We start from the raw sequence: 27867 nt of genomic DNA, 5'->3' as shown, positions 1-27867 counted from the left end.
TTTTAAGTTGAGGTGCTATTTGCTTTTATTTTATATTTACTGTTGCACTAAAGTCCAAAAGTGAAGAATTTAAGTTATTTATTTCTTGATTTTTCAAGCTACCTCACAGAAGTTCTCTGTTTGTTAACGGAGTTGTTGAATGTTAAAATAAGGTGAACTAAATAAAAAATAAGGAATATCCTGGATCTGTTTCTTTATTCTTTTTTCATGTATTATAGAAGTATCAGATTGGGTTTCGGTAGATTCTCAAAATCCAATGACTCGGACTCAAGGGCAAAAAAAAAAAACTGATCAGGACATCCCTTGTTTGTCACCTACACTGTGGCAATTTAAAAAGATTATATAGTATGAATAGGTGACGAACAAAGATTCTGATGCACTAAATCTTCCATGCTTTATCAACAAAGGCATCAGTTGCATTTTTTCACTGTAATTTTCAAATCATCTTTATGGGGAAACATATGATGAGGTGATAAAGCGTCCATCAGTTACACTCTTCAGAATCTCACCATGAAGGCTGATTTATACTTTCACCTAGCGCCGCTGACTGCGCATGCACCTCACGGAACGGGCAAGGCTTTATACTTGACACGTTCGCCGTTGTGCTATTCTTTAACAACAAAGGGCGGTCAAAAGAAACAGACCGTAAAATCAGACGGATAAACAGAGAAGTAGGAAGTTTCTGGAACTACATCATATAATTAATATCGTTCAATATTTTTGAACTAATTATTTTTTCAGTTATTTTAATGATTATAAAGATTTTTATAACCATTCAAGATTTTTTTTTAATCAACCATCACTTGCTTTTGTTCATATCTCAGACCGTTCTACCTATTATAGTTTATTAAAATATTACTGACAACAGAACATGGGTTGCTCTACAACAGGCATGTCCAAGCTCGGTCCTGGAGGGCCGGTGTCCTGCAAAGTTTAGTTCCAACCCCAATCAGACACACCTGGGCTAGCTAATCAAGCACTTACTAGGCTTTCTAGAAACATCCGTGCAGGTGTGTTGAGGCAAGTTGGAGCTAAAATCTGCAGGACACCGGCCCTCCAGGACCGAGTTTGGACACCCCTGCTCTACAAATATATATTATTATTACGAAAAGAAAAATAATAGTAATAATAAAAGTACACTAACTAGTCTTTTTATTTAGCCCACTCAACAATTCACACATTATTGTTTGGCTAGTTTCTGTCCTATACTTATGCAAAAAGGCAATAATGGTCCAACATTCCTGACCATTATGATGAAACCGATAGGTTCAAATATTCTTTTCCAGATATCAAAGAAATAATTTGTTACTTCATTTTAGTTTTGTAACTATTAAATTGTTTTAAATTCTAAATTGTAACATAATAGTGTAAAACCTATGAATGGTGGAAAAACATATCCTGTAATTGTTTTGGAAAACCACATGGATCTCCACTTTTGCCAACAAACTTATCCCTCAAGTTTTTCTAAACTTTAACAAAAACTTTCTTCCTTTCCCACTGCTGTTGCAATTTCTAGCCAAGATTTATTGGCCATCTGATTATCCCTATGATCATGCATGGACAGGTTATAAAGATGTCTGTACAGGCGTACCCATTTCAGACAAAATCTCTTCAAAGTGATTCATATTTAACTCAAATCAAAAGCGGGGCCACACCAACTGTTCGCTCAAGTCTCAAACATTTTTGCGCCAGGCAAAATCATGTCATGCGCACCCAAAGCAAGCCTCCGCAAACACTGCAATCACGTCACAGTCGTTGCGCGCACTCAAGCAAACTAGCAAACTTGTAGAGTATAAATCAGCTTGAAGCAGCAAAAGACATCTGGGTGTATTTTGCATACTGGAAACTATGAATTCATTGCGTAGTACTCAACTCGCATACTTGGTGTTTTCCACATTATATACAGTTGGGTTGAAGCACTAATTGAAGGTAGAAATATGCACAGGATCATTCATATTAGTCATGTTCTAGCAAGACTCTGTGACATTAGAAAGAGTTATTTCTTTTAAATTCCTGTTTGAAGCTTTTCCATTTGATAAAAAGTTAGAGAGAAGGTAGAGCTCTAGGTTAGAGGTGGGAAAGTTTGGCAGAGCTTTGATCCAACCTTAATACTTTTCTAGTAACACTCAGTCCTTGATCATCTCATTGGGTGTGTTTTATTAGAGTTGGAACAAAACTCTGCAGGACTGTGGCTCTCCATGTTTGAACTTGCCCACCCCTGCTTAAGGTAGAGCTCTTCATTAATTTTTTCCATCAGATAGACTTTTTGCATTTTTTTTTTTTTTTTTTTTGCATTTATCCATTCGGCTTTAACCAAATATTCAGTATGGCTGGCAAATTACAGAAAGTTGGGTTCAATTGAAATTATAGTCATATAACATGCTCCACTTTTTCAGCAGGGCTGGTGCATGAGCCCATGCCTAATATGGAATTGAGTTGCTTTGCCACACATCACAATAACAATGACCAAATCGTGGGTTTCGAACAAGTCTAAAAAACCAGCAGTGTCCAAACCTGTCCTGGAGAGCCACAGTCCAGTGGAATTTAGTTCAAAACATTTCAACCAGGTTAAAAAAGGCTTCAAAACTTATTACAAACTTCCAGGAAAATATATTCAAGCTAAGATCAGCAGTGCACTGACAAAACCTCACTTTACTCCAGCAAATCAACCAAATAGCTGAGCTTTCACAGCCTCCAAGTCAGAGGAAACACAACCTGGAGGCGACATATTCAGAACCTATAGACAACCATATTTATTTACTGATTTTTAACTACTATCTAGCATGGGGTGGGGGGGGAATCTGGTTATTTATAGAAAATCTGGTTATTTAAAGCGAGTTTGGATTCATCTGATTTGTAAATCATGTGATAGTTAACACAGGACCAGCCGTGGTCAATCATAAGCATGTGATCCTCTTGAATTTTGTTAATAAATAAACTTCACTTAGCATGAATTGAACTGGATTAGACAATTAGTATATAATAATAAAAAATCTCAATAATTTTGACTGGGCGGGGGTCTGGATAAAGGGCATAAGCTGGGAATAAGCTCCTTGTCTCACTGAAATGTTGCAGATATACAAGTATTCCAACTTATAAGGTGTCAAACAAATCAGAGATTTGGACAAATGCAGTTTATTATAACAAGTGTTATAACAAAAAATACATTTGGATGAATTTACAGTTTCGAAATCATGTAAAAGTAAATGGTCACACTTTACAAAAAGGTTCCATTGGTTGACGTTTTTTTTTTTAAACGATTTACTCAAATTAACTTCAAACGAACCATACTTGTACAGCATGTATTAAATCACAAATGTTCATTAATTACAGTTTATAAAGATGACTAAATACAGTAATAAATGTATTGTTGATTGTTTGGATATAATCGTAAATACAATAAACTAATAAAACCTTACTGTAAAGTGTTACCAACTAAATAAATTGTAGGACCGAACTGGAGTCCAGCTTTTAGACTCTGAACAAACAAGAATAAAAACAAAATGATAAAAAAAACATATCAAACAGCAAATGCTTTAATCAATATTTAAAAAAATGTTCTGATAAAATAAAATTACTTTTGTTTCCAAATCAGGCCTCATGTTTTTTCCTGACCCATGCTAATCCATAAGCTAACTAACTCGTAGGCCCATTACAAGTGCTGCTAGCAAGTTCTGTGTCATTAGCATTTGACCCTGAAGAGTTTTTCTCCGTTTCTGCACCTTCCTGTTCCACAAGATCCACCTCTTGGCCCTCAGCATCTTCAGTGCTTCCTTCCTGGGTTTCAGTTTGACCGTCGTTCCTCTTGCCCTGTTTGTCGCGAAACACTTCCACTCCCACCATACGGAGGTAATGGAGACGCTCATTACGTGAGACGAAAGCCCTGATGGATGTTTTGCCCCTCCATCCACACAAATCTATCGGGCACTGAGGAGCCTCGAGATCCCTGGAGAGATGAGAAAAAGAGTTAAACTGTCTCAGAATTTAAATGTCGGGGTATTCACAGATTCAATCCAAATGTAAAAATTGTATGTGAAAATGCTGAATTTTGCAGTCATTAAGTAAAGACTTCAACATGATAAACTATTGAACGGTTGCAAACCATTTAATTGTTTTTTACAGATCTTAAATTATTTTAAGTTCACTTCTCAACGTCAGTCTAAAGCAGGCTTACTGCTGTAGTTGACATTACATGGTGTTCAGCCATAGCAATGATTAAACAAGAGTAAGAACAGATGAGCAGTGGTGGAAAGAATACTAAAAAAAAAATAATAATAATAAAATCACTCGAGCAAAGTAGCAATACTTGCCCAAAATTGTAGTGCAAGCAAAGTAAAAGTATGTGTAGTAAATGTTACTCAAAGTAGAAGTAAAAATGAGCCCTTTTAAAAGTACTCAAGAGTAGTGAGTAGTGAATATTATAACCGTGGAACTGGTGCCTGGAACTACATCTCAGATATATTTACTCACAATTGACTCACCTGTTAGAGGATGTTTTTGTTCTGTTGAACATTAAAGATGATATTCACTAAAGAAGGTTTCCTACATTCTTCGAAATATCTTCATGCTCAAAGCAAAAAAACTTAAATGTGTGTGGAACAAGTCTAACATTTATTTTTTTTGGATGAATCAGCCCTTTAAATTGTAAAACATAAAAGCGGTGGTTAATGTTGAATCAAAATAAGTATTAATACTAAATCTAACATTTAAGAGTTCACACTTAGCTGATGATTGATAATAAGGCGCGTTTGACATGCTGTCCCAGGAGAAAGCTCTGAGAAAATCCTTGAGCCCTGGGCTCCCTCCCGTTTCGCAGGCCGAGAGGGGAGTCTGAGCTCAGGTGGGTCTCGAGAACTTCCCTGATTTCATGATTTCAGCCGGTTCTTTGATTGTTAAGAGTTTGTGCATTGAAAGCTTAGTACTAAATGCTCACCAATTTGGTTAATTCAATTCACCTATAAACCCACACGAACACTGGGAGAACATGTAAACTCCACACAGAGATGCCAACTGGTCTAGCCTGACCTCGAACCAGTGACATGCTTGCTGTGAGACGACAGTGCTAACCACTGAGCCGCCGTGCTTCCCTGTCCCAGATTAATCTAGGAAAGAGGGAGAGGAGGGGGGTTGGGGGAATGGTAAAGATTAAGATTACTAGGTAAGAAAATCTGGCTATTTATAGTAATTTGGATTCATCTGATTAGTAAATCATGTGACGGCTAATACAGGACCAGCTGTGGTCAATCATAAGCATGTGATCCACTCGAAAATAGTTCATAAATAAACTTCACTTAGCATGAATTAAATTGGATTAGATCACTAGTATCTCACTCAAAATAATAAAATCTTAATAATTTTGCTATTTAAAGCTCGACTTTTCTTAGTCACATTAACATAACTGACAAAAAATGAAAAGCTGCTGTTTCTAGATCAGGCGAGGAACTCTTGTTCTAGCTTAATAATACTGTCTTACCATGGCTGCAGCGAGTGCATTAATATTATGCAATGCAACTACAGAAAACTCATTTTTTTCTAAATATCTAAACTATTTTTGCTATTTTTGTTTTGCTTTTGCACAAGATGCTAATGGTCTAATCCATTTCAATGACTTATGCTAAGCTAAGCTAAAAGTGACTTGTAAAATTCCCCCCAAAAAGTGGAGTGTTTCTTTAAACTTCAAGATTTACGCATATTTGCATTGGGGACATGTATATGTATTTATGAGTATATATGCATGTATTTATATTTTAGATATGTTTTGCAGATCAGCCTTTTTGGCTAATTCTGGCACTTGTAAATGTATGCATTATTGATGTGGATTGTCTCTGTCCTAACACATTCTAATCCTAATAAATTAAACAAAAACCCAATACAAGAGGAAAAAGAGCCAGCGCAGGACTGAGTGACGGGGAGGAGGATGAGAGGAGATGGCAAGACAGAAGAAGGGGGAAGGAAAATGAGCAAATTATTGATCAGCCACAGCACAGACAGCGCCAAGAACCCTTGTGGTGTGTGACGCCGGTGGTGGTTGGGCCACTTTAAGAGCGCCTGTGATCAGATGGATGGAAAAAGAGAGTGAAAGATGATCAGGCACACTGTGCTGGAACGAGCCGTCATGTTTTCATGTGGGGGAGCCAGCAGAAAACGATGACACGCAGCGCCACGCGCCACTAATCACTGTGACATCAGAGCTGCTCACGGCTCGTGTCACTCACTATGAGGAAACTGTGAATAACAAGTACACACACGCACGTCAACGTGAGCGTAAGTGCTTTATGGGGGCTCGAATTAATGAGGAAATAAACTGACATATTTATACATTCCCATGATGCTGTGGGGCTAATTTAGACATGTTGTCTAGCTCAAAACGAATATTCAAGTAATGATGTTTTGGATATAAAACCTAGTGGCTTGTCTTAAATTAAAGAATTTCTGGGAAAAACAGTCATTTCATATAACGTTGAAAACAACCGTTATTACTTGGTTATTATTATTTACAGTTACTACTATAGGGTGACGCGGTGGCACAGTGGGTAGCACGTTCGCCTCATAACAAGGTCGCTGGTTCAAGCCTCGGCTGGGTCAGTTGGTGTTTCTGTGTGGAGTTTGTATGTTTTCCCTGTGTTCACGTGGGTTTCCTCCGGGTGCTCCGGTTTCCCCCACAAGTCCAAAGACACGCGCTATAGGTGAATTGGGTAGGCTAAATTGGCCGTAGTGTATGTGTGTGTGATTGGTTCCCAGGCTGGAAGGGCATTCGCTGCGTAAAAAACGTGCTGGATAAGTTGGCGGTTCATTCCGCTGTGGTTACTATAACCTGAGCATTTAGGAGGCTTTAAACAACAACACTTTGAACAAAAACGTTTACATTTTGGCCATTCATTTACATGGCAGGGGCATTTTGGTGGCCTAAAAATGCTAACTTTCCCAAAGCGAACTCAAGATATCTTTACAGAGTTCAGTTAATATTGTAAAAACAGTGGCATCATGTGCATGCATGTTGTGTTCAGTCTATTGACATGCATACTTGACAATATTCATGTCGCAAATAATTGGCAACCAAACAACAATTGCAGCCTACAAGTACTGTATTTGTGTTGCTCAAAGTCACCTGTACAAAAATAGGGGTGCAACAATACAGACCTCTCACAGTTCAGTTTGATTTTTGGTTTTCGGTCACAGTTTCAGTATGGTTTGGTATATATTCAGTAAAAAAACACAGCCAAATACAAATAACAGAATAAATACTCGACAAGCTAAACAGAATACAAAATGAATACAAGGAAATACTACAATTAAAAGCTTTTTTCAAGTTTTTCATGAACCTAACAGTAGTTTTCAGTAACATAAACAGAAAAATATACTAACATATAACACTTCATACTGTATATAATCTTTTGTGTACAAAATAAATAAAGGTTAATTATTACTGAGCTGGCTATTCAGTCAAGAGCAGTGACTTCATTATCTGTTTTATTTTGATTGATATTAAAAACAAAGACAGCAGGAATTAGATGCTTTTATCTTTATCCACAGATGCAGGCAGCACAATGGAAAAGTTACAGACAAATGCTTACATTCTAAGGCGTCATTGAATGCTCATCAAATCAGACAAGTGGACATAATTATTGCTCATAACTGAGATTTACTATTGAGAAGCAAGATTAGGCATTTCTCAGATTGAGTTTTGGGCTTTTGGAGCACATGCACTCGTTCTCTAACAAGCAGTTCACATCACTTCATTTTCACATTAAAGTGTCTAGTACTTTAGGGAGACATTTACTCATGGGGAACAGTGTTTCAGCCCATGGACACACATTCTAACATGTAAAGAGCCAGTTCAGGGAGTAATTAAAGTAAAAAGGGAAATGCAAAATACAATTTGTAAATTTTATTGCAAAACCAAAAAATGCAATATCCATGTGTGGATTGAACCGTGGAAGTAGTATCGAATGGTTCAATATTTTTTTTACATCAACAGAAGGTGGTTTTACATCAACAGAAGGTGGTGTACGGATGTAACTGTGTTAAAGAAGATGTGCTGTCCTGATGTGGAAGTGCTTTTCATTAACTGTAAGCCGTTTTATTCACCAAGAGAGTTTTCCTCGTTCATTCTCGTCTGTGTTTACATTCCACCGCAAGCACACGTGAGTACTGCACTGCAACAGCTGGCTGATCTGATCACAGAGACAGAACAACAACACCCGGACTCTGCTTTTATCATACTTGGGGACTTTAATCAGGCAAAACTCACACATGAGCTGCCTAAATTCAAACAGCACATTACATGCCCCACCAGAGGCAATAAAATTTTGGACCATTGCTACACCACAATAAAGGATGCATATCGCTCCGTCGCCAGAGCAGCTCTAGGACTCTCCGATCACTGCCTGGTTCATCTTATACCAACTTACAGGCAAAAACTTAAAACTACTAAGCCAGTATTAAGGACTGTCAAGAGATGGACCAACGACACAGAGCAGGTCTTACAAGCCTGTTTTGAATGCACTGACTGGGATGTTTTTGAAGCTGCAGCCACAGATCTGGACGAGCTCACAGAGACTGTAACATCATACATCAGTTTCTGTGAGGAGTTATGCATCCCTACCAGGACCTACTTGTCATTTAACAATGATAAACCATGGTTCACACCAAAACTCAGACAGCTTCGTCAGGCCAAAGAGGATGCTTACAGGAGTGGTGACAGGATCCTGTACAATCGGGCCAGGAACACATTGACAAAGGAGATTGGTGTGGCTAAGAAAAGCTATGCCAAAAAGCTGCAAAACCAGTTTTCAGCTAACGACCCTGCATCAGTGTGGAGAGGCTTAAAAGATTTCACTAATTACAAGACACCGTCCCCCAGTATCGACAGCAATAAACATATTGCAAACGAGCTGAATATGTTCTACTGTAGGTTTGACACCTATGACCAGACACCTCACACCCACCCGGACCATCTCCCTACACAGCCATCAACACCACATCAACACAGCCCGGACCATCGCCCTACACGGCCATCAATACCACATCAACACAGCCCGGACCATCGCCCTACACAGCCATCAACACCACATCAACACAGCCCGGACCATCGCCCTACACAGCCATCAACACCTCCAGCCATCTTCCTCTCCCCCCTGCTCTTCAGATCAGTGAGGAAAATGTGCGTCAGATCTTCAGTAAACAGAAGAGAAGGAAAGCACCAGGGCCAGATGGTGTCTCACCAGCCTGTCTGAGAACCTGCGCTGACCAGCTGGCTCCCATTTTCTCCCATATCTTCAATAGATCACTGGAACAGCGCAAAGTTCCATCCTGCTTTAAGCGCTCCACCATCATCCCAATCCCAAAGAAGCCAAAGATCACAGGACTCAATGACTACAGACCTGTGGCCTTAACATCTGTGGCCATGAAGTCATTCGAAAGACTGGTGCTAGCATATCTGAAGGACATCACTGGACCCCTGCTGGACCCCCTGCAGTTCGCCTATAGAGCAAACCGGTCTGTGGATGATGCAGTCAACATGGGACTGCATTATACCCTACAACATCTGGACAAACCAGGGAACTACGCAAGGATTCTGTTTGTGGACTTCAGTTCTGCCTTTAACACCATCGTCCCATCACTGCTTGAGTACAAACTGGCCCAGCTCTCTGTTCCTAGCTCTGTCTGTCAATGGATCACCAGCTTTCTGACAGATAGACAGCAGCTAGTCAGAATGGGCAAAATCACATCCGACAGCCGCACCATCAGCACTGGTGCCCCCCAGGGATGTGTTCTTTCTCCACTGCTCTTCTCCCTGTACACCAACGACTGCACTGCAAAAGACCCCTCCATCAAACTCATTAAGTTTGCAGACGACACTACTGTTATCGGCCTCATCCAGAACGGTGACGAGTCTGCATACAGACAGGAGGTGGAGCGGCTGGCGTTATGGTGCAGATACAACAACCTGGAGCTGAACACGCTCAAAACAGTGGAGATGATAGTGGACTTCAGGAGAAACCCCCTGCACTCCCCCCACTCACCATCATGAACAGCACTGTGGCTGCAGTAGAGTCATTCAGGTTCCTGGGCACCACCATCTCTCAGGATCTGAAGTGGGACACTCATATAGACTCTATTGTGAAGAAAGCCCAGCAGAGACTGTACTTCCTTCGTCAGCTGAGGAAGTTCAACCTGCCACAGGAGCTGCTCGTACAGTTCTACTCAGCTGTCATCCAATCCATCCTCTGCACTTCAATCACCGTCTGGTTCGGCTCAGCTGCCAAACCGACCTCCGTAGACTACAGCGAATAGTCCGACTGCTGAACGAATCACTGGCACTACCCTTCCTACACTTCAAGAACTGTACTCTTCCAGATGTGAGTAAAGGGCTCGCAAAATCACTCTGGACGCCTCACACCCAGCACACTACCTGTTTGAACTGTTACCGTCTGGTCGGCGCTTCAGAGCACCAAGCACAAAAACAGCCAGACACAGGAAAGTTTCTTTCTCAGGCTGTCTACCTTATGAACAGTTAAATATTCCCCTACTGTGCAATAAATATGTGCAATACTTTCTCATACGCACTTGTACACAGCACCTTATATCAATATACAATGCAATACTTTCTACATTCGCACTTGTACACAGCACCTTGTAACCTGTATATTTATACAATCTGTACATACAATTCAACATCCAGGTTCTTCACTAACCGCATCTGTTTAATGTTCATCATTTTTATTATTATTATTTTATTTTTTCAGATTATTTTGTGTTGTCACATGTCACTTTATGTACACTGGAAGCTTCTGTAGCCAAAACAAATTCCTTGTGTGTGTGAAGCACACTTGGCAATAAAACCGATTCTGATTCTGATTCTGATTCTGATTCTGATTATATAAAGTAATGCGGCATCTCGTGTAATAAACCAACCTAATTGTCACTCTAAAATATTACTCTATTGCATTATTTTGACTGCACCGCTCTGTTAAACAGTGGTTCTTTAGTTTAGATTATTTTTTTGGAATGCATCAACTAGCCATTTGTAAGCAACACAATTTAAAAAGCCATTTTGCTTATATTTTATTTAATCAGTTAAATTGCACCATTACAAAATCATTTTGTTATTGCCAGAGGACGTTAGTCTATTATTGATCTAATCTATATACAAGCTTGGAGACACTAACAGAGTTAAAATATATATTTGAAATATTTGAAATTGTTTTTTAAACTGGAAACTTGCTACACAACAATTTAATTGTTGTTTTAATGCACACAGTGTCCAGAATAGAAGATTAGATATGCAATATCAAACTAATAAAAAATATATCCCCTAAATAAAGAAATTAGACCCTTAAAAATGCTGAGAAATCTAAAAATGTCAAATGTTTCATTTTGCAGTAAGGTGTGGTGTTAGTTTGACACCCAGTGATATTGCACGCCTGGTACAAAACACGCAAGCACAGGTTGCCAGATTGATGACACCAACAGAAGTGTGCCTGGCTGTCAAGCCTAAAGGTTGATTTAAGGCAGATTTAAGTCGTGTTCTAAATAAAAGAAACGGCAACACGATAGAAAGAATATTTTCCAGAATAAAAGGAGTTTTTTTCCTGACCAACACCTGAAATTTATATTTTAGAAACTAATTCTATTTCTTACAGCTGAACAAACAGGATAAACTGACCATGATCACCTCAGGTACACCTCATGTGCTTTATTCAATGTTAATGCTAATAATAAGAGTTTAATCGCCATTTTACATGACATTTATTGCCATACTACTGAAGCAGCAGCAGCAGATAGTTCCCCTCAGATCTTGAAACTAAAATAAACCATTTGAAATTGAACTTTAGAACTGTGAGTCCGGTGTAGCCAACACATATCAGTGATTCAGCTTGTACATTTAATGTGAATTAAATTGAATGAATGAAGTACACTGTTTTCCACCAAGGCAGCTTGGGTGCTAAACATAGTTGACTAAAGTGGCATTGGGCGGGTTAAAAGAACCAAACAAAGACAGACGCTGTGGCACAGAACACACATTTTCAAAGCAGATATCAGTATTGTCATTTCAGATAAACAGGAATGTTCACTTAGCATGTTTCTTAAATATCTGCATACATATTTATGGTATTTTAATGCTTTAGAAATATCAGAAACTTACACAGCACCTTTAAGTATGGAAAAACTACAAGCAGCATCTCTAGAATGAACATCTGCTCAGGTGGATTTTAAACAAGAAATGAGTTACAGAAATATTTCTCACGTGTCCCTGTCAACTCGGGGTATTGATCCCATTTAAAACATGAAAGCGACAAACGTGTACTGTGCACCAACGCTCAATTAAAAAAACTAAATGAATAAAAATTCAAGACAAAAACTTCCTAATGTGGAAGAAACATCTGGCATAAACACAGAAGCACAAACATACATGGGCATGGGTGTGTTTGTGTGTGACAAGAAAGCGCGAGTGAGATAAAAAGGACACACTTTCCATTTGGATTGACTAGTTTTCTACACAGTAAGGGCCATCAACGTGAAAACACGACTGTCTGGTGGGCCAAACAATGAGCTTTCTGCTGAGAGAGACAATGAAGAGCTATTTATCTGTGAAGAGGAAGCGGGGGTGCATCAGTTCGAGCCCTTTAATTACCAGACAAGGGCATAATGGCTACAAAGCACTCAATCTCCATTCATTTGTCTCCTGACTGGCTGATGAATGGACAGGAGTGCCATCAAACAGCCCTGTGTGTACGTACAACAGTGACACACAGCTCCTGCCCACCTACTGAGCGGACTACCTAGACTGCATTAAGGACTTTACCTGATGCAGAGACTGCTGTAAATACAGAAAAGGTTGTATGGGATGAGTATCTGTGAGCAATGGATTTTAATCCTTGTGTGCTGTTGGCAACGTTTTCAAGCAATCTGGGGAGATTTTAAGTATTCATTTGGAAATAAATTTCTCTGGGTTTCAGCAAATGGAATGAATTTTTTGATGACAATGCTTTGGGGGGTGGGGGGGAGCAACAATAGACTATAGACAAATTTACTACCCTTTTGTTGTGTTTGTGGCTGGTTTCGCCCCACTGACATTCATTATAATGACACTTTTGATAGCAAAGCCATGACACCATATAGCCATTTATGTAAAAAAGCTATTGTTTAGTTTATACGCATTTAAAAGAGGTGCTGTACAATGATTATGATGTCTCTAATTTAGAAGAAAAGGTGTGGCGTATTTAGCGAGTCACACGACCGCGAATCAGGTCAATTTTAGTTTCAGAATCAATCGAATGAATCAATCAAGAGTGAATCAGTTCAGGAATGGCGATGTGAGAGCAGAGGTACTACAATCTCATCTATAACGCAGCAAATGCAGTAAATTATTGTCTCGTTCTGCAGCACCTCTACTTTGTGAACTGCAGAAGAGTGTATTATAATCTGGATTGACGAGATATATCCAGCTGCAGACCCGCAGAACCACACATGTTTCTGCCACACACACAATCTAGGCAAACCAAATATGGTTAATGACAGATCAGTCTTCTATTATTTTCTTGTATACCGACGACTAACTGCTTAGGAGCCTTATCGCCACCTACTGAATTTCACAAATGTGGTGATCGAGACCGCAGACTGTGAACAGTTTAAGGTTTCCCATTTCAGTCATTATCGTAACAATCATTTTAACATCTGTGCAGGTTTGGAACTCAAATTATGTAAATACAAATAATTAGTTAAACACTTATGACTTTCACATATCCACATACAAAGAAAACATAATAAACAATCTAAATGTAGGATTAAGTGTAATAAACTAATTCAGGATCTTAATGTTGTCATGCTTAGTTAAAAATCGCTTTGTAGTAAAATATAAAAAACAAACAACGGAGAGATTTTTTCATCATATTTCTAAACATAATAGTTTTAATAACTCATTTCTAATAACTGATTTATTTTATCTTTGCCATGATGACAGTAAATAATATTTGACTAGATATTTTTAAAGACACTTCTATACAGCTTAAAGTGACATTTAAATGCTTAACTAGGTTAATTAGGTTAACTAGGCAGGATAGGCTAGTTATTGTATAACGACGGATTGTTCTGTAGAAAAAAAATATAGCTTAAAGGGGCTAACAATATCTAATAATATTGACCTTAAAATGGTTTTAAAAATTTAAAAGCTGCTTTTATTTTAGCCGAAATGAAACAAATAGAAAAATTATAGGGTATATGCCGAGCTAGTGTTGTTCCCATACTGATAAACTTCCAGTGACCTGTTATTGTTGACTTTTTTTCCATTTTATACGGTTCTTTTTACAGCATCGATGTTGTAATGCAATTAAAATACATTCAGTTAAATAAACTTTTTTCATTCATTTAGCTCAAGTGTAAAATGAGACAAAAGTGTTTACCTGCACACGTCTGTCAGAATCGGCAGCTAGCGCAGAAGCTAATTGAATATACTGGGGTAAAATAAATGCTCATATTTATAAAGACATGGTGGGGGAAATGTAATTTAATGCAGTGCTTATTGTACAATCTTCAGACCCACTTTATATCCGATATCACCCAGCCAGTGGAGATCGCTGATTTTTAAAGAAACTGACCTTTAGTTAGTTTAGTATCTAAGTATTTCATGCAAAAGACATGATGTACACATGCGTCGCCAAATTCACGTGCATAAACCAAATTCACTTGCGTAAAATATTTATATTCACAAAAAAATTCACGTGCACAAAATGAAAATACATATTCATAAAATACGTTTCACAAATGCAAACACCATTTGCAAATGTATGAGAGTGTACAAAAAGTTGTGAATGTTTAAAACTTGCGAGTTCATCCTGAATGAGAATGTGCAAATCCTCTTTCACGTACTTTACACGTACATACTAGCATATCCACCACACAACAAAATATTGATTAATACTCGAAATATCGAAAAGGTGTGGATGGCTGCCATGCATTTGATTTTAGAGCTCCTGTTATATATTATAAATCTTTTCCAATCCCAGTTTCCCATTTTGGTCTACTGCCTACTTGGGCAACTAACTTTTCTCCAGCTAACTAGGTTACAGAATCTGTTATGGTCTGTCATAAAAAAGGACAACTTAAGGAAAGACTGTAGACTAATTCAGAAATCAATCCAACCAATCTTCTTGAGATTTGTGAAAGAAATATGGTTAAAAAAATAAATAGTACTTACTTTGGATCTGGTAGGTATCGCAAAACAATGCTGCCCATTTCTACAGAGGAAAAAACGGGAACATTTTAGAGCAGTGTATTATGAAAGGGATTTGAAGGCAAAGTAGGCGATTTGATTTAAAAACAATTTTTTGTGATGCTGGTTGAAAGTCTCTTCACATCCCAATAGCACTCATAACATTAAGGGGTCTAAATGCAGTTTAACACCAGTGAAGAATAAAATAAAAAATATATACCAAATAAAAAAAATTTAGTCTGAACATTACAAAAGGCTGTTCTAGGTGATACTCAATGTGTGGATTTGCATACTTCTGCGCACCATATTTGCGCAGACAGGTCACTTCAATCATCACATTTCAACTAAGATGACTGACAGGGCACGTGCAAAGCAGATAAAATTACAAAAATGCTCAGATGAGCGCTTGAAATCTTTTCTGCCAGCACATTTAAAACGGGAAAAAAAAGAAACACACTCCTGGCGTTCTAAAAAATCACAGTGCTCTCTGAAAAATGCCTGTGGCTCAGGATAAAACGTGTTGCTGGTCATATGTCCTTATGTTAATACTGAAACATTACACGCTTTTCCCACTGGTTAATTTATATTAATGGTTTTATACATCAGGGTAGGGCTGTGCGATTTGGGGAAAATATCTAATTGCGATTCGTTGACAGATATTGCGATTCTGATTTGATTTGCGATTTAGTTTTGTAGTCAAGCTCCAGCTCAATAATCTGTAGCTGTGGCAACAATTCTGCGACAGCTCTTAAAAAATGACCTGTTTTGTGTCTGTGACTTTGAAACCAAAATATTCCCTATTACAAATGCTGTTTTTCTTTGATATTAATTTGACTATTAATGCTTCTGAGGCAGCAGATGCCATCATCCCACTTGTCAGCGCTTTCCTGTTTGTTTTCTTTTTATTGTGGCCATAGATTGACTGCGCAATTCTGATTGGGCAGGATGAAAGTGTGCTCACTCAACTGACTAGTAAGACTGTCACACACAGACGCAGCAGTCCAGCATTTGCTCTGGGTGGGGGAAATTAAATAATATATCATTAATTATCATATTATCATTTTGTAATATATCATATACTTTAACATTATATTATTATACATCAATATCTTTCTTGGACCGCAATACAGTGCTACAAATTGAATTAGAGATTAAAACGTCACTAAAAATGAATGAAGCAGTTGTAAAATGACTTGATAGAGTACTGACATTGTACTGACCACGTTTACATGGACACAATAATTTGATTTTAATGCGATTAGGACAACACAATATAAGAGTTAACCATGTAAACAGCGTTTTTTTTTTAAATTAATTTAATCCGATTAGAGTCATAATCGAACTCTTCAGCCAGTTCATAGTTGCATCCAATATCTTGTTTGTTACGGAGGGCATGCATGAAATGTTCGTGAATGAAAGTGAAAGTGCCAAACTGCAGTTAAAGTCGACAAATTAAAAATGAAACACCCGAACTGCATGAAACTCCAGATGAAATGCAGATAGCGCGATGACGCAATGACGTTAATCGAATATGTGCTATAACATGTAAAACGGGATCATGAACTAACACTCCAAAAGCAACTCATGTAAATACCTTAGTCTTATTATTCTCTTAGTTAAAGCAAATAATTCGATTACTGATGTCCATGTAAACGTAGTCAATGTCATCTTTGATTTAAGGGACATAACTGAGCAAATGACACTTATAACAGTTGTCTTAAGCATGTATAAAATCTCATTCACATTTATGGAATAACAGGAAAAACAGCATGACGGAACTCTTCTTCCTCTCAGCATCATTATCAACATTGGACAGAACCATTTTTTCTCTTATTTCTTTAAGAAGAAAAAAAATGATGCTATTCATCAATGTATTAATACAGACCACTGGATATTAATGTGCAATATTAGTGTTGTCACAAATTTCCAGACGACAAGTACAGAAAACAAAAAAAAAGCACATTAACACAATTTTCAGACACTTTTCAGATAACAAACACTGCAAGAACAGAAGGCATCATTAGGACACTGACCAAGTTTCTTAGCCTGCATGTGAGCATCATCTCCAAGTTTGCTGAGGAAAGGGTTTTCCTGTGTGAGCAGAACTTTCACGTCCTCCACGCTAATGTTGATGATTCGGGCTCTGATGTACGGGCACAAAGTGTAAACACCCTGCAGACAGACAACAGACAAACTCATTTCTCTATACCATACCGGTCCAAAGACACTTTTGTTTGCACCACAGAATGATTAAGTCTAGTGCAAAATCTCTTTCTTATTAAATCAGCATTGAAAGCAGCTGCAGACACATTTGAATCTATTTCTGCATCTATGGGAAGACTGAATGAATACCCATACACAAATTCAACATAACAGATCATCCTCAAGCTAAAAATCAATACACTGTTGTGGAAAATGGTAATGGAAGTTCTCTCTAGAGCTGACAGACAGGCAAGCTGAGGTTATTAACGGCACATTAAGATTAACGGGTTTCCCTATAGACCACTGAACCTAGTTTGAGCAAAAAAAAAAAAAAAAAAAAACATCTGAGAAAACGAAGTTTCTTTAATTATAGGCCGATTACTGCAGTATGACTTAACTTCCAAAGCCTTTTTGATTAAAATCACATGTGAAACGCAACCATTATATCTTGCAACCATTATATCGAGCTCTAGGATTAAACTGCTGCTGCTTAAATCTCTACTTGAAAAAAGTAGAAATCCATTTATTACAGGTATATTTATTAAAGACTTTCCAGTACCAATTTACATCACAACTTTTCCTATTTAATTTATGTGATGCATATACAGAATGATTTAAATACTGTGTTACAGCCAAATGTATGTGTGGGTGTTGTTTTGCTTGTGCGTTAGTCTCTCTCAATCAGTTTTCCCATTTGTCTGTGGATACGTCAGTCAACATCAATCTCTGTGATGTCACCACCTACGATGCCCAATATGGGGTGCGTTTCCCAAAACCATCGTTAGCCAACTAAGGTCGCAAGTTCCGTCGTTAGAAACATAGTTTGTTGATTTGCCGTGATTGTCTCTCCAATGAACATTCACAAACTGCGTTGCAAACTTGAACACTCGCAACTACACCTCTGGAGCTGTAGTTAGAAATATAGTTCCCGGCTGTGTTCTATTCCCACTTATCCCTCCTATGCCCTATTCATTTAGAAAATTCTAACATTCAAAGTTGGAATTATTAAAAATAAAAAGCATTAATCATCACTCTTATTTGTAATTTGCTTTCAATCTATTTTTACAGTTCAGTTTTAGCGATCTTCATGTTTACAATTGTGCTCCCTTCGCAGTGCACTTTGAAAACATTGACGTCATTTTGAACACAGCGTCATGACGAAAGCTATAGGTGACCTATTATTCAAAAGTGCAATTTATGTTACGTCTCCAAAGCTTGTGAAAACAAAAAACAAATGTTAAATGTTTTTAATTTATACTAGGTTATTTATTAAGTATCTGTACTGTATTTGACATGGGCCTGCTGGTTAGAACTTTCTGCTGTGGTTTACAAGTGTCAAATTGTAAAAGTAGACTTAAAAAATAAATAAATAAATAAATAAACAATATCCTACTTAATAATAATAATAATAATAATAATAATAATAATAATAATAATAATATCATAATCATCATCATTAATATTATTATTAAAGTATGATTTTTTCATTTCTAATACATAAATATTAAATTTCATTTATAATAAATATCCTCATTATTTATTCATATGATTTATATATGATATTAGAATACGTGTTAGCTTTTGTAAGTGATTTTATGCTTTAGAATAGGATATGTCATATTCTCAATAATATTTGTAAAGGAAACACAGGCCCTATATGTGGCATTTACATATATTTCAGTTAATAAGGAAAGTGAGTGCATGTTTTTACCAAATCTAATATTAGATTTTATTTTAAATGCGTGTGCGTGTAAAACAATATAATTTGCACAAAGAAATTATGAGGTTCTTCTCTAAAGAAGTAGTTACTCTGCCCTTTTTAAAGCGTCATTATGGGCGCTTTACGCTATGACTTACATGGTTCAAGCGATGGATCTGCGACAGAGAAATATGCGTTTTGGGAAACACTCGTCACTACATCGTTCTTTTCCCAAACGATGCATCGTACTATGATAATTCAGCCGTGAGTTACGCCGTTGTTTGGGAAACGCACCCAGCAGAATGGAAGCTCAAAGTTTAAAGGGACATTAGCGTGGAAGTTGCTTGCTTACTTTTCTGCTCTGTTTTTGGCTTGTGTTATGTTGATATATTGTGTTGACTTGACTTTTGAGTTTGATTTAGTTCTCGTCTCAGTTGTTGTATATTTCACGACCCCTGATCGTCAGTTTTAGAATTCCCTTGGGAATTGAGGAGTTTAGATGTCATGTGATCTACATCTTGCAACAAGCAGGAAACACCACTGTCTTTACAGTGGTCCCTTGCTATAATGCGGTTTGCTTTTCACAGCCTCGCAGTTTCACGATTTGCAATTTGCATGTGTCCTGTACAGTACAGAATGTGTTCGGCTTGCCAAATTTACATAAATAAGTGCTGTAGTATACTGTATGTTTGCAAGTTTTCTCCCCACAATGTCGACGAAACATTCTGCACCATCAAAGTCATCTGTGATAGCACCCAAAAGGCAGAGGAAGATGCTAACCATCGCACAAAAAGGTTAACTTCTGGACATGCTAAAGCAAGATAAAAGTTATGCGTAGGGCGCCATTACAGAATAAATAAATGACAATCAAATGGTTTTGATCTTTGATTTCATTCTATAAAACTGGACTTATTTTTCTAAAAAGGTTTGAACTTTGAGTGTTTAAACGAGAGAACAGTCTAAAAATGTTAAATGCCTGTCTGAGAACAGTGTGTGGTGAGGAGTTTTGCAGCCTTAAAACATCAATATTAATTGTAAAAATAAAGCTGACTACTTCATGGATTTGGGCCTATTGTGGGTTATTTTTAGAACGTAACTCCCACAAACAAACACCAAAGGGACCACTGTAGACACAAGCCTAAAAGTAAAACACCGCTTGCAGTTTTATACGCATTTGTGTTAGAAGCCTAGTCTAGATATGGCGTGCAAACTCTGAAGACGTTTTTTTTTCTTCTATTAAGCAGTTTAAAGGATCATTTTCAGCCAGTTTGTGGTTTTTGTTATATTGCTTTCTTTTATTTGGCATCACTTGAAATCCTCTTTCCCTAAACATCATACATTAATTGATTTATTGTCTTTTAGTAGACACTTCAACTTGTACATAGTATCTTCCTGTTTGAATTCTTTTCACTTTTGTAAATAAATTCACTTATTTTGTCACACTTGGCTGTCGTTTTGCTAACAGCTCTCATCAAATTGAGTCACATCAAAATGTTACCTCTTTAACCCCTAAAACCAAACTTTAAAGTCATAACATACTGTTACACTTTTTTTTTTTTTAACAAAAAACTATTGTTTTAAAACACCCACCTCCTGTGCCAGTCTGAAAGCACAACCAAACTGTTCTCCGTCATTATTTCTGGACAAGACCTTCACTCCTGTGTTTATAACCTGCAGAAATAAAAGACAATTCAGACATGAAAAAAAAAAAAAACATCTATACCTGCAACAGCAGTCCGCTACATATAATAATAATAATAATAACAATAATAATAATAATAATAATAACAATAACACCAACAACAACTATTATTATTAGTAGTAGTAGTAGTATTAGTAGTTTCAGGAACAGTAGTAATTTGTAGTCACTTACATGCTACTTGTAATTATTACATCATTGTCATTTACTGTATATTACATATGTTATTATTATGAACATTATTAGAGTAACAAAACAATAATGTATAATACATATTCTATTAATAATAATAATAAAAAAAAAAATAATAATATAATAATTAATAGCAACAAAAACTATTATTATAATTAGTAGTTGTAGTAGTAGTAGTAATTAGTAGTCACTTACATGCAACATGTAATTATTACATCATTGTTATTTAATGTATAGTACATACATTATTATTATGAACATTATTAGAGTAACAAAACAATAAATGTATAATACATATTCTATTAATAATAATAATAATCATAATAATAATAATAATAACAACTATTATTATAATTAGTAGTAGTATCAGCAACAGTAGTAATTAGTAGTCACTTACATGCTACTTGAAATTATTACATCATTGTTATATTAGGAAATCAGAGAGTGATATTTATTAACTTTTAAAACTATTTTAAGATTTATTTTGAGACTCTTTCCACACATAAGACCTCATCGCCAATTTAGTTTCAACAGGTGACATAACTTACAGTATATTTACTAAACACTGATTGTAAGAAACAGCATTCATATAATGAATAAAAATGCTAATCCAGCAGGAGGTACCACACCAGCAGAAATAATGGAGTTACCTTAGTTACTGGAATAAACAAAGCAGCGTGATGTCAAATCGAGCAGGTTTTTAATCGATTTCATAAACGACACAGCATCCCAATATTCAGATTAAATTCAGGCAAACTTTAGCATACAACTATGCACTGTATAAATCAAAATGATACACAATTTAATACCATGTAAAATAGCATTTAAGAATTTTTAATGCCTTAAATTTCTCTAAATTGATTATTAACTTTGAATACTTTAAGACTCAGCAGACACCCTGTATATAATGTATAGTACATAATATAATAATAATAATAATAATAATAATAATATAAAATATCTTTTTTATTATACTATTGTAATAATTTTGTTTTTAAAATTATGATAATTTGTTAAAATTGACAGTTACACCTCATATATAATTTTAAATAAAATAACAGCAACATTAATTTCAACACGTAACATACAATGACTTAATAAATCTAATTCATTGTGTACATAATAAACAATGAATGTGTATCACTGTTCAAACACAATTTTACAGTAATTAATTCCTCATATCCCAAATACTCCACCAAAGGGTTTCTTGTGTGTACGTGTTTACAGTGGGGTTCTTTGTTCTAGTGTAACTCCAGTGATGTCTGTTTACATCAGCAGCAGATGGTTGTTTCATACTTGATGAATGTGAAGGCACTAGAGCGCAGATAGAGATGAGATCATAGTGAAGCTGCTGTCCCCATCTGCCTGAACGCCAGCCTCAATCACTGCTAGCACTGATGAACGTGTGTGTGTGTGTGTGTGTGTGTGTGTGTGTGTGTGTGTGTGTGTAAGCGCGTTCTTACCTTCATTCGTTCACTGTTGTTCAGGAGGACATTGCGCAGCTCTTTGGAGACCATGTACAGGTGCCTCTTCTTCCCTTCATGGGTTCGAGTCAACACATTAAGCTTGGGGAAATTTGGAGAAAGGTCGTAGAAAGATCTGGGCCAGACAAAGAAATAGACACTGATGAGGCAGTGCATTCTTAACATCCAATTATGAAGCAATGAGAGCATGTTGCAAACGAATGGTGATTAGTTAAAATGGACAATTATATGGCATATATTATTTTAAGCAATATAACAGTCATTAAAATATACAATGACTGAATTAATCCAATTAATTTTATATTTAATATAAAATGAACACACATCACAGTCCAAACACCATCTTACAATAGCTAATTCCTCATCTCTCAAATATTTTAAATTACTGCTTGTGTGTACTACACATTTACATTGCGGTTCTCAGTCTATAGTGTCACAAGGCAGTGTGTATGTACGTAACCAGCTTTCAGTCAGTAGTTATTAGTGTATGAACAGAAAAAGCTGCTTATAAATTTCACAAAATCTGGCCTCCTTTTATCTGTTACCTTGACTTAAACTCTATCAGGGTATATGGAGGAATACTAAAGGTAATTTCAATCCCTTTTTAAGACTTTTTCAAGACCTTCTCAGAATATTTTAAGAACTCGTTGCCACTTTTAGTTCTAATCAGTATCAAACCTTTACCTTAATAAGCAATTGCAGTTAAATATATCAATTAAGCACAACCATGCAACAGATCTCAGATAAGCTTGGAAGAAACAAAACTTGAAAGAATAAATTACGCGGTTGTTTTCAGCGACAGACTTCAGTCACTGTTTAAACTCATCTTTCTCTAATCAGGACTACGCAAACTTACATTTTCCCATTTTTCCGTCTGTTTTGCTCTATGGTTTCACTTCACATGGAGATCGTCACATCACCTTCCTGCGTTTGTCGCAAATTACGTGACATCACCGGGATGGAGGATTTTGGCCAGACACACACTTGCCTGAACCAATCATGTGGATTGAGCACACCATTGTTGATATTAGGAGGAAAACAAATATATAAATCCTTTTTTGGAGTCAAACACTTTGGACAATGCTTGAAGACAATTTAAGACCAAAACGCGATTAAGACTTTAATACATTTTAAGGGCCTTATTTTTTCTCATAATAGATTTACCAACTTTTATTACTTTTTAAGACCCCGCGGACACCCTGTCTATGGACTAATGCATGCATGTAATGTTTTAATATTCTTTTCATCATACTCTGCAATTTAAATATTTCTTTGTAAACGAGTCTGAGGGATTGCTTGTGATGTGGGTGGGTTTATTTATTTTTTATTTCTGTTTTTATGTAATATGTGGACAAAATATGTAAAATGCTAATCATGTAAGTTTCAAGAAACACTGCCATCACTATTTGTCTTCATTGAATCTCAGATAAATAATGAGCATTGAATTGAAGACAATTCAAGTGTCTTCAATAAAAAAACTCTGAAAGGACTTTTATTTTAAATGCTGATTAATTATCTGAGATTTAATGAAGACAAATAGTGATGGCAGTGTTTCTTGAAACTTTCCCTGTACAAAAGGCACACCTTGTGGTCTTGTTCAGGTGTCACTGTAGAACAGTGGTCTCAAACTCAATTCCTGGAGGGCCACAGCTCTGCATACTTTAGGCCCCGTTTACACTAATTTTATTTTTAAAACGCATAAGTTCTGCTACGGTTACGCCTTTCGTCCACACTACGACAGAGTTTGAGCGCTAAAAAATTGAGCGCCGTTTTCATTTTAAAATGATGCTGCTCCGTGTTAGTGTGGATGGGGGAAAACGGAGACGTCTGAAAACGGAGGCTGATTGGGGCTTTTTCCTCAATATTAAATAACCTAAACAAAGTTCAGTTTTGCATCCTCTCCTTGTAAGTTCACACTTCGCAAGTTTGATATGAAAAACAAACTCCCAAAGGCAAGTCGGGTAAATCTACAAAGGGAAAAGTGTACTTTACAACCTCCTTCACATCACCCTGGCTACGTAGTTTCACTTTCATAATAAAACATAAGAGTAACTGCCTATTTTCATTTTTATATTAGCCACTTAACAGACACCAAATAATTTGAGGCGTCGTGTAGCTGCATATTTATATGTCCGCCATCTTCACTGTATGCATATTTATAACAAAACAGAGCCATTAACATAACTGCCTCCTTTCACTTTCATTGAAAATACAAAACATACCCTCTATTTTGCTGAAAATCAGTTTTAATAATCAAAAATGGCCATTATAAAAGTATAACGTACAATAAGTTTATTCAATATAGGAAATAAATGCAAAAAAACGTATCTTTGCGCTTAGCCAAAACACGTTACCCGAGAACAAGTAATAGATTCAAAAGAGCAAAAAGTCATTGTCTTTAGTAATATGTCATTAGATATAGACAACAAGAAGAATTAAATAAGATGTTTAACAAACATAGTGAGATTAGATCCAGCGGTAGATCCTTGATGAACTGTCCAACGTGCACAGCTCTCATCACTGCAGTACATGTGCATTTTCAGCCGTATAGTGTTGAAGAGTTGTTCAGAAACGCTAGGTAAAACGCCAGTGTGGATGCGGATTGTTTTCATTCTAAAACGCCGTTTTAAATCTAAGTATTAGTGTAAATGGGGCCTTAGCTCCAACCACCTCCAACTCACACCTGATTAATAGTCTCTAGTAGTCTTAAACACCTTGATTAGTTGGATCAGCTGTGTTTGATAAGGGTTGAAACAAAACTGTGCAGAGTTACAGCCCTCCAGGAATCGAGTTTGAGACCTATGCTGTAGAGAGTATGTATCAAAAGTGGTACACAGATGGTCAACTGAAAAACTGTCATCCAGCTGTGTCTGATGCATATCTCACCGAAATGGTCGTTGACTGTCCACCGCCACTGCAATGCTACAGTGCAACAAATCACCAGCAGCTACAACAGTGATGACCAGGGCAATGTCTCAGATAGTCAAGAGTCCTCTGCATTAAAGGCTGTGTAGACAATGACTCAAACATCCTCATGCTACCTACACACAGTCACCTACTACACATGGACCCAAGATCATCAAGATTAAACTGTTGATGATTGGAAAAAAAGTAGTATGATTTGATGAACCAAGATTTCTGGTTCAATCAATCAACAGCCATGTGCAGATACAGCGATTAACAATAGAAGGTCGTGGCGCATAGATACATGGTCTGATGACACAAGCCCATGTCAGAGGTTTTATCCCATGGACTATTTTTTTTTGGGGGACATTTTTGGACCCATTATGCCACTATTCCTGACAGCTGTCAGTCTCTGCACTTGGTCTGCAGCAATGTTCAATCATTCATAGCAACAGGATAAGGCGCCAAGCCAAACTGTCAGAATCATCAAGAATGCTTTAAGGAACATGCAGAAGAATTTCAGTCAATGTCTTGGTCTTCAAATTCACATGACATTAAACTTGGACAAGTGGGTTCACACTTCAACACCACGATCACCCAGCAATGTACATAAACTGCAGGAATAGCTGTTGCCAAAATGATAATAAAGCCTCACTAAATAAATAAATGTTTTGTAGGCTAAAGCAAATTCTACAGGTTATTAGGTAGGTGGACATAATTTAATGGCTCTGCCAAATTGCAGTATGGGAGATACAAACTTAATACTTTAAAATAAAAATAAAAAATAAATAAATAAATAAAATAATAATAAAAAAATGGAATTTCTTGCAATATTATGATTATCTGGTGTATTTACATTTACAATAAGTAATTGATTTAATTCCCTTATTCTGAACAAGTCAATTTTATGACTACACAATGCCATTCCCTCCAGAATTTCACATACCAACATGCAGCTAGTCTTCATTATTGTAACATTTACCGTTTTAGGTCATAACGCTCTTTTGTTTGCCATCAAACGGTTTCATGCATCTTCCTCGTGTGTACTCTTCACAAATTGCTGTGAAAAACCCTACACCTGGTTAGTGTTAAGAAGAGTTGTCTTTACTGCACTTTGACAATGTGACTAAAACAACAATACTCCATTTGATTTGTGTTATTTTGAGTATGACTTTAGTTGGTTTAAGGTAATCAATCAAGGTAAAAAATCTGTCAATATAAGAATAATAATAATAAAAGAGTCGATTATTTTTTATAGATAAGTAAAATATTTTCAATTTGTTTTACCCAAAATAGGACATAATGAGCATATATGAATAAGGTTTCATTCATACGGTTTAAACTAGAGGACTCCATGGAACAAAAACTCCACATACGTATCACAGAAGTTAAGACAAACGCTTAAACTGATCAAACATGAAGTCAATAAACACATGAATAGTTCATGATATGCTGGGAATTCTATAAGAATCTAGTGCACTTTATAATGCAATGCTAATCACAGACTTTATCAACGTATTAAATACTATCTTTTTTTAAAGAGATGATTTCTTCATTCTGTGAAATGAAATGTCCAGTCACAAAAAAAAAACCAAAAAAAAAAGTTCCAAACAAAGATATTGAAGGGAATTTGGAGTAAATCTTTGTTTGTAAACAGACTCATACAAATCTGTATCACATATTTGCTACTGTATTATTTATTAATTGCAAAGACAATGTTTTGTCACACTGTACATCACTGATTTAAACCAGATTGTAAGTTATCGCTATAATTATGGGAAGACTAATCATTATTGTTGGAAGAACCAACATTTTTACCAGTAAACTGCAAGCAATAAGATTTTGCCCATCCCTAATGGTTAGACAGAAGTGCAAAAATAAAAAAACGAAAACACGCACATATGCCCACAGCGCTGGAAATGCTACGGCATATGGAGCAGAGGCGTTGTCTCCAACAAGTCAAAATGGCAGGTTGCCAGCGCTGTGGCACTGTGCATCTGTGTGAGAAAATAAATAACATTCATCTCAAACAAAAGAGCGAGTCACAGCAACTGAATGATCATGATCCTACCATCCATTCATCTGATTGGCCTCATAGGATGTATAGCATAATAACACAAACCCTTTTTTTACGCACATAAACAAAAGGCTCCAGCCTACTCAAATGCATATTTATTCAGGCATGGAGAACGCTGACAAATACTGCAGCAAGATGTGCATGTGTGTGTTTGCAAAAACAGAGATCGAAAAAACAGTGTGTGTACTTATAATTGCAATAATGATAGTCATAAAAGCTACTTATAGTGCGAGTGTTAATTATTTTAATGTTGTTATTAGTAGTATTATTAATATGATCAACATCATTGTTGTTGGTTATGTTTCTGGCTCAAAGGAAAATAAAAGGAAATTAAAGGAAAACAGGAATGTGACCATGTTACCATTGATATAATATAATATAACATGGTTTCCGCTA

The 27867-nt window shown here is 36.5% G+C and overlaps 1 protein-coding gene across 1 annotated transcript in view; it reads right to left on the bottom strand.

The window, feature by feature from the left end:
• Positions 1-3228: 3228 nt before the first annotated feature.
• LOC130246957 (RNA cytosine-C(5)-methyltransferase NSUN2-like) overlaps positions 3229-27867 on the bottom strand; it is a 53232-nt gene continuing 28593 nt past the window's right edge. Inside the window, exons 15-19 of the mRNA XM_056480125.1 lie at positions 22470-22605; positions 20706-20786; positions 17248-17386; positions 15200-15239; positions 3229-3946 (exon numbers count right to left, since the gene is read on the bottom strand). Of these exons, the coding sequence (XP_056336100.1) occupies positions 3637-3946; positions 15200-15239; positions 17248-17386; positions 20706-20786; positions 22470-22605 (706 nt within the window). The 3' untranslated portion in view covers positions 3229-3636. The remainder of the gene's footprint in view (positions 3947-15199; positions 15240-17247; positions 17387-20705; positions 20787-22469; positions 22606-27867) is intronic.

Source organism: Danio aesculapii, chromosome 19 (genome assembly GCF_903798145.1).
Source record: "Danio aesculapii chromosome 19, fDanAes4.1, whole genome shotgun sequence".
Lineage (NCBI taxonomy): Eukaryota > Metazoa > Chordata > Actinopteri > Cypriniformes > Danionidae > Danio > Danio aesculapii.
Note: the sequence above shows the minus strand (reverse complement) of the source record. Positions and strands in the feature narration are given on the sequence as shown.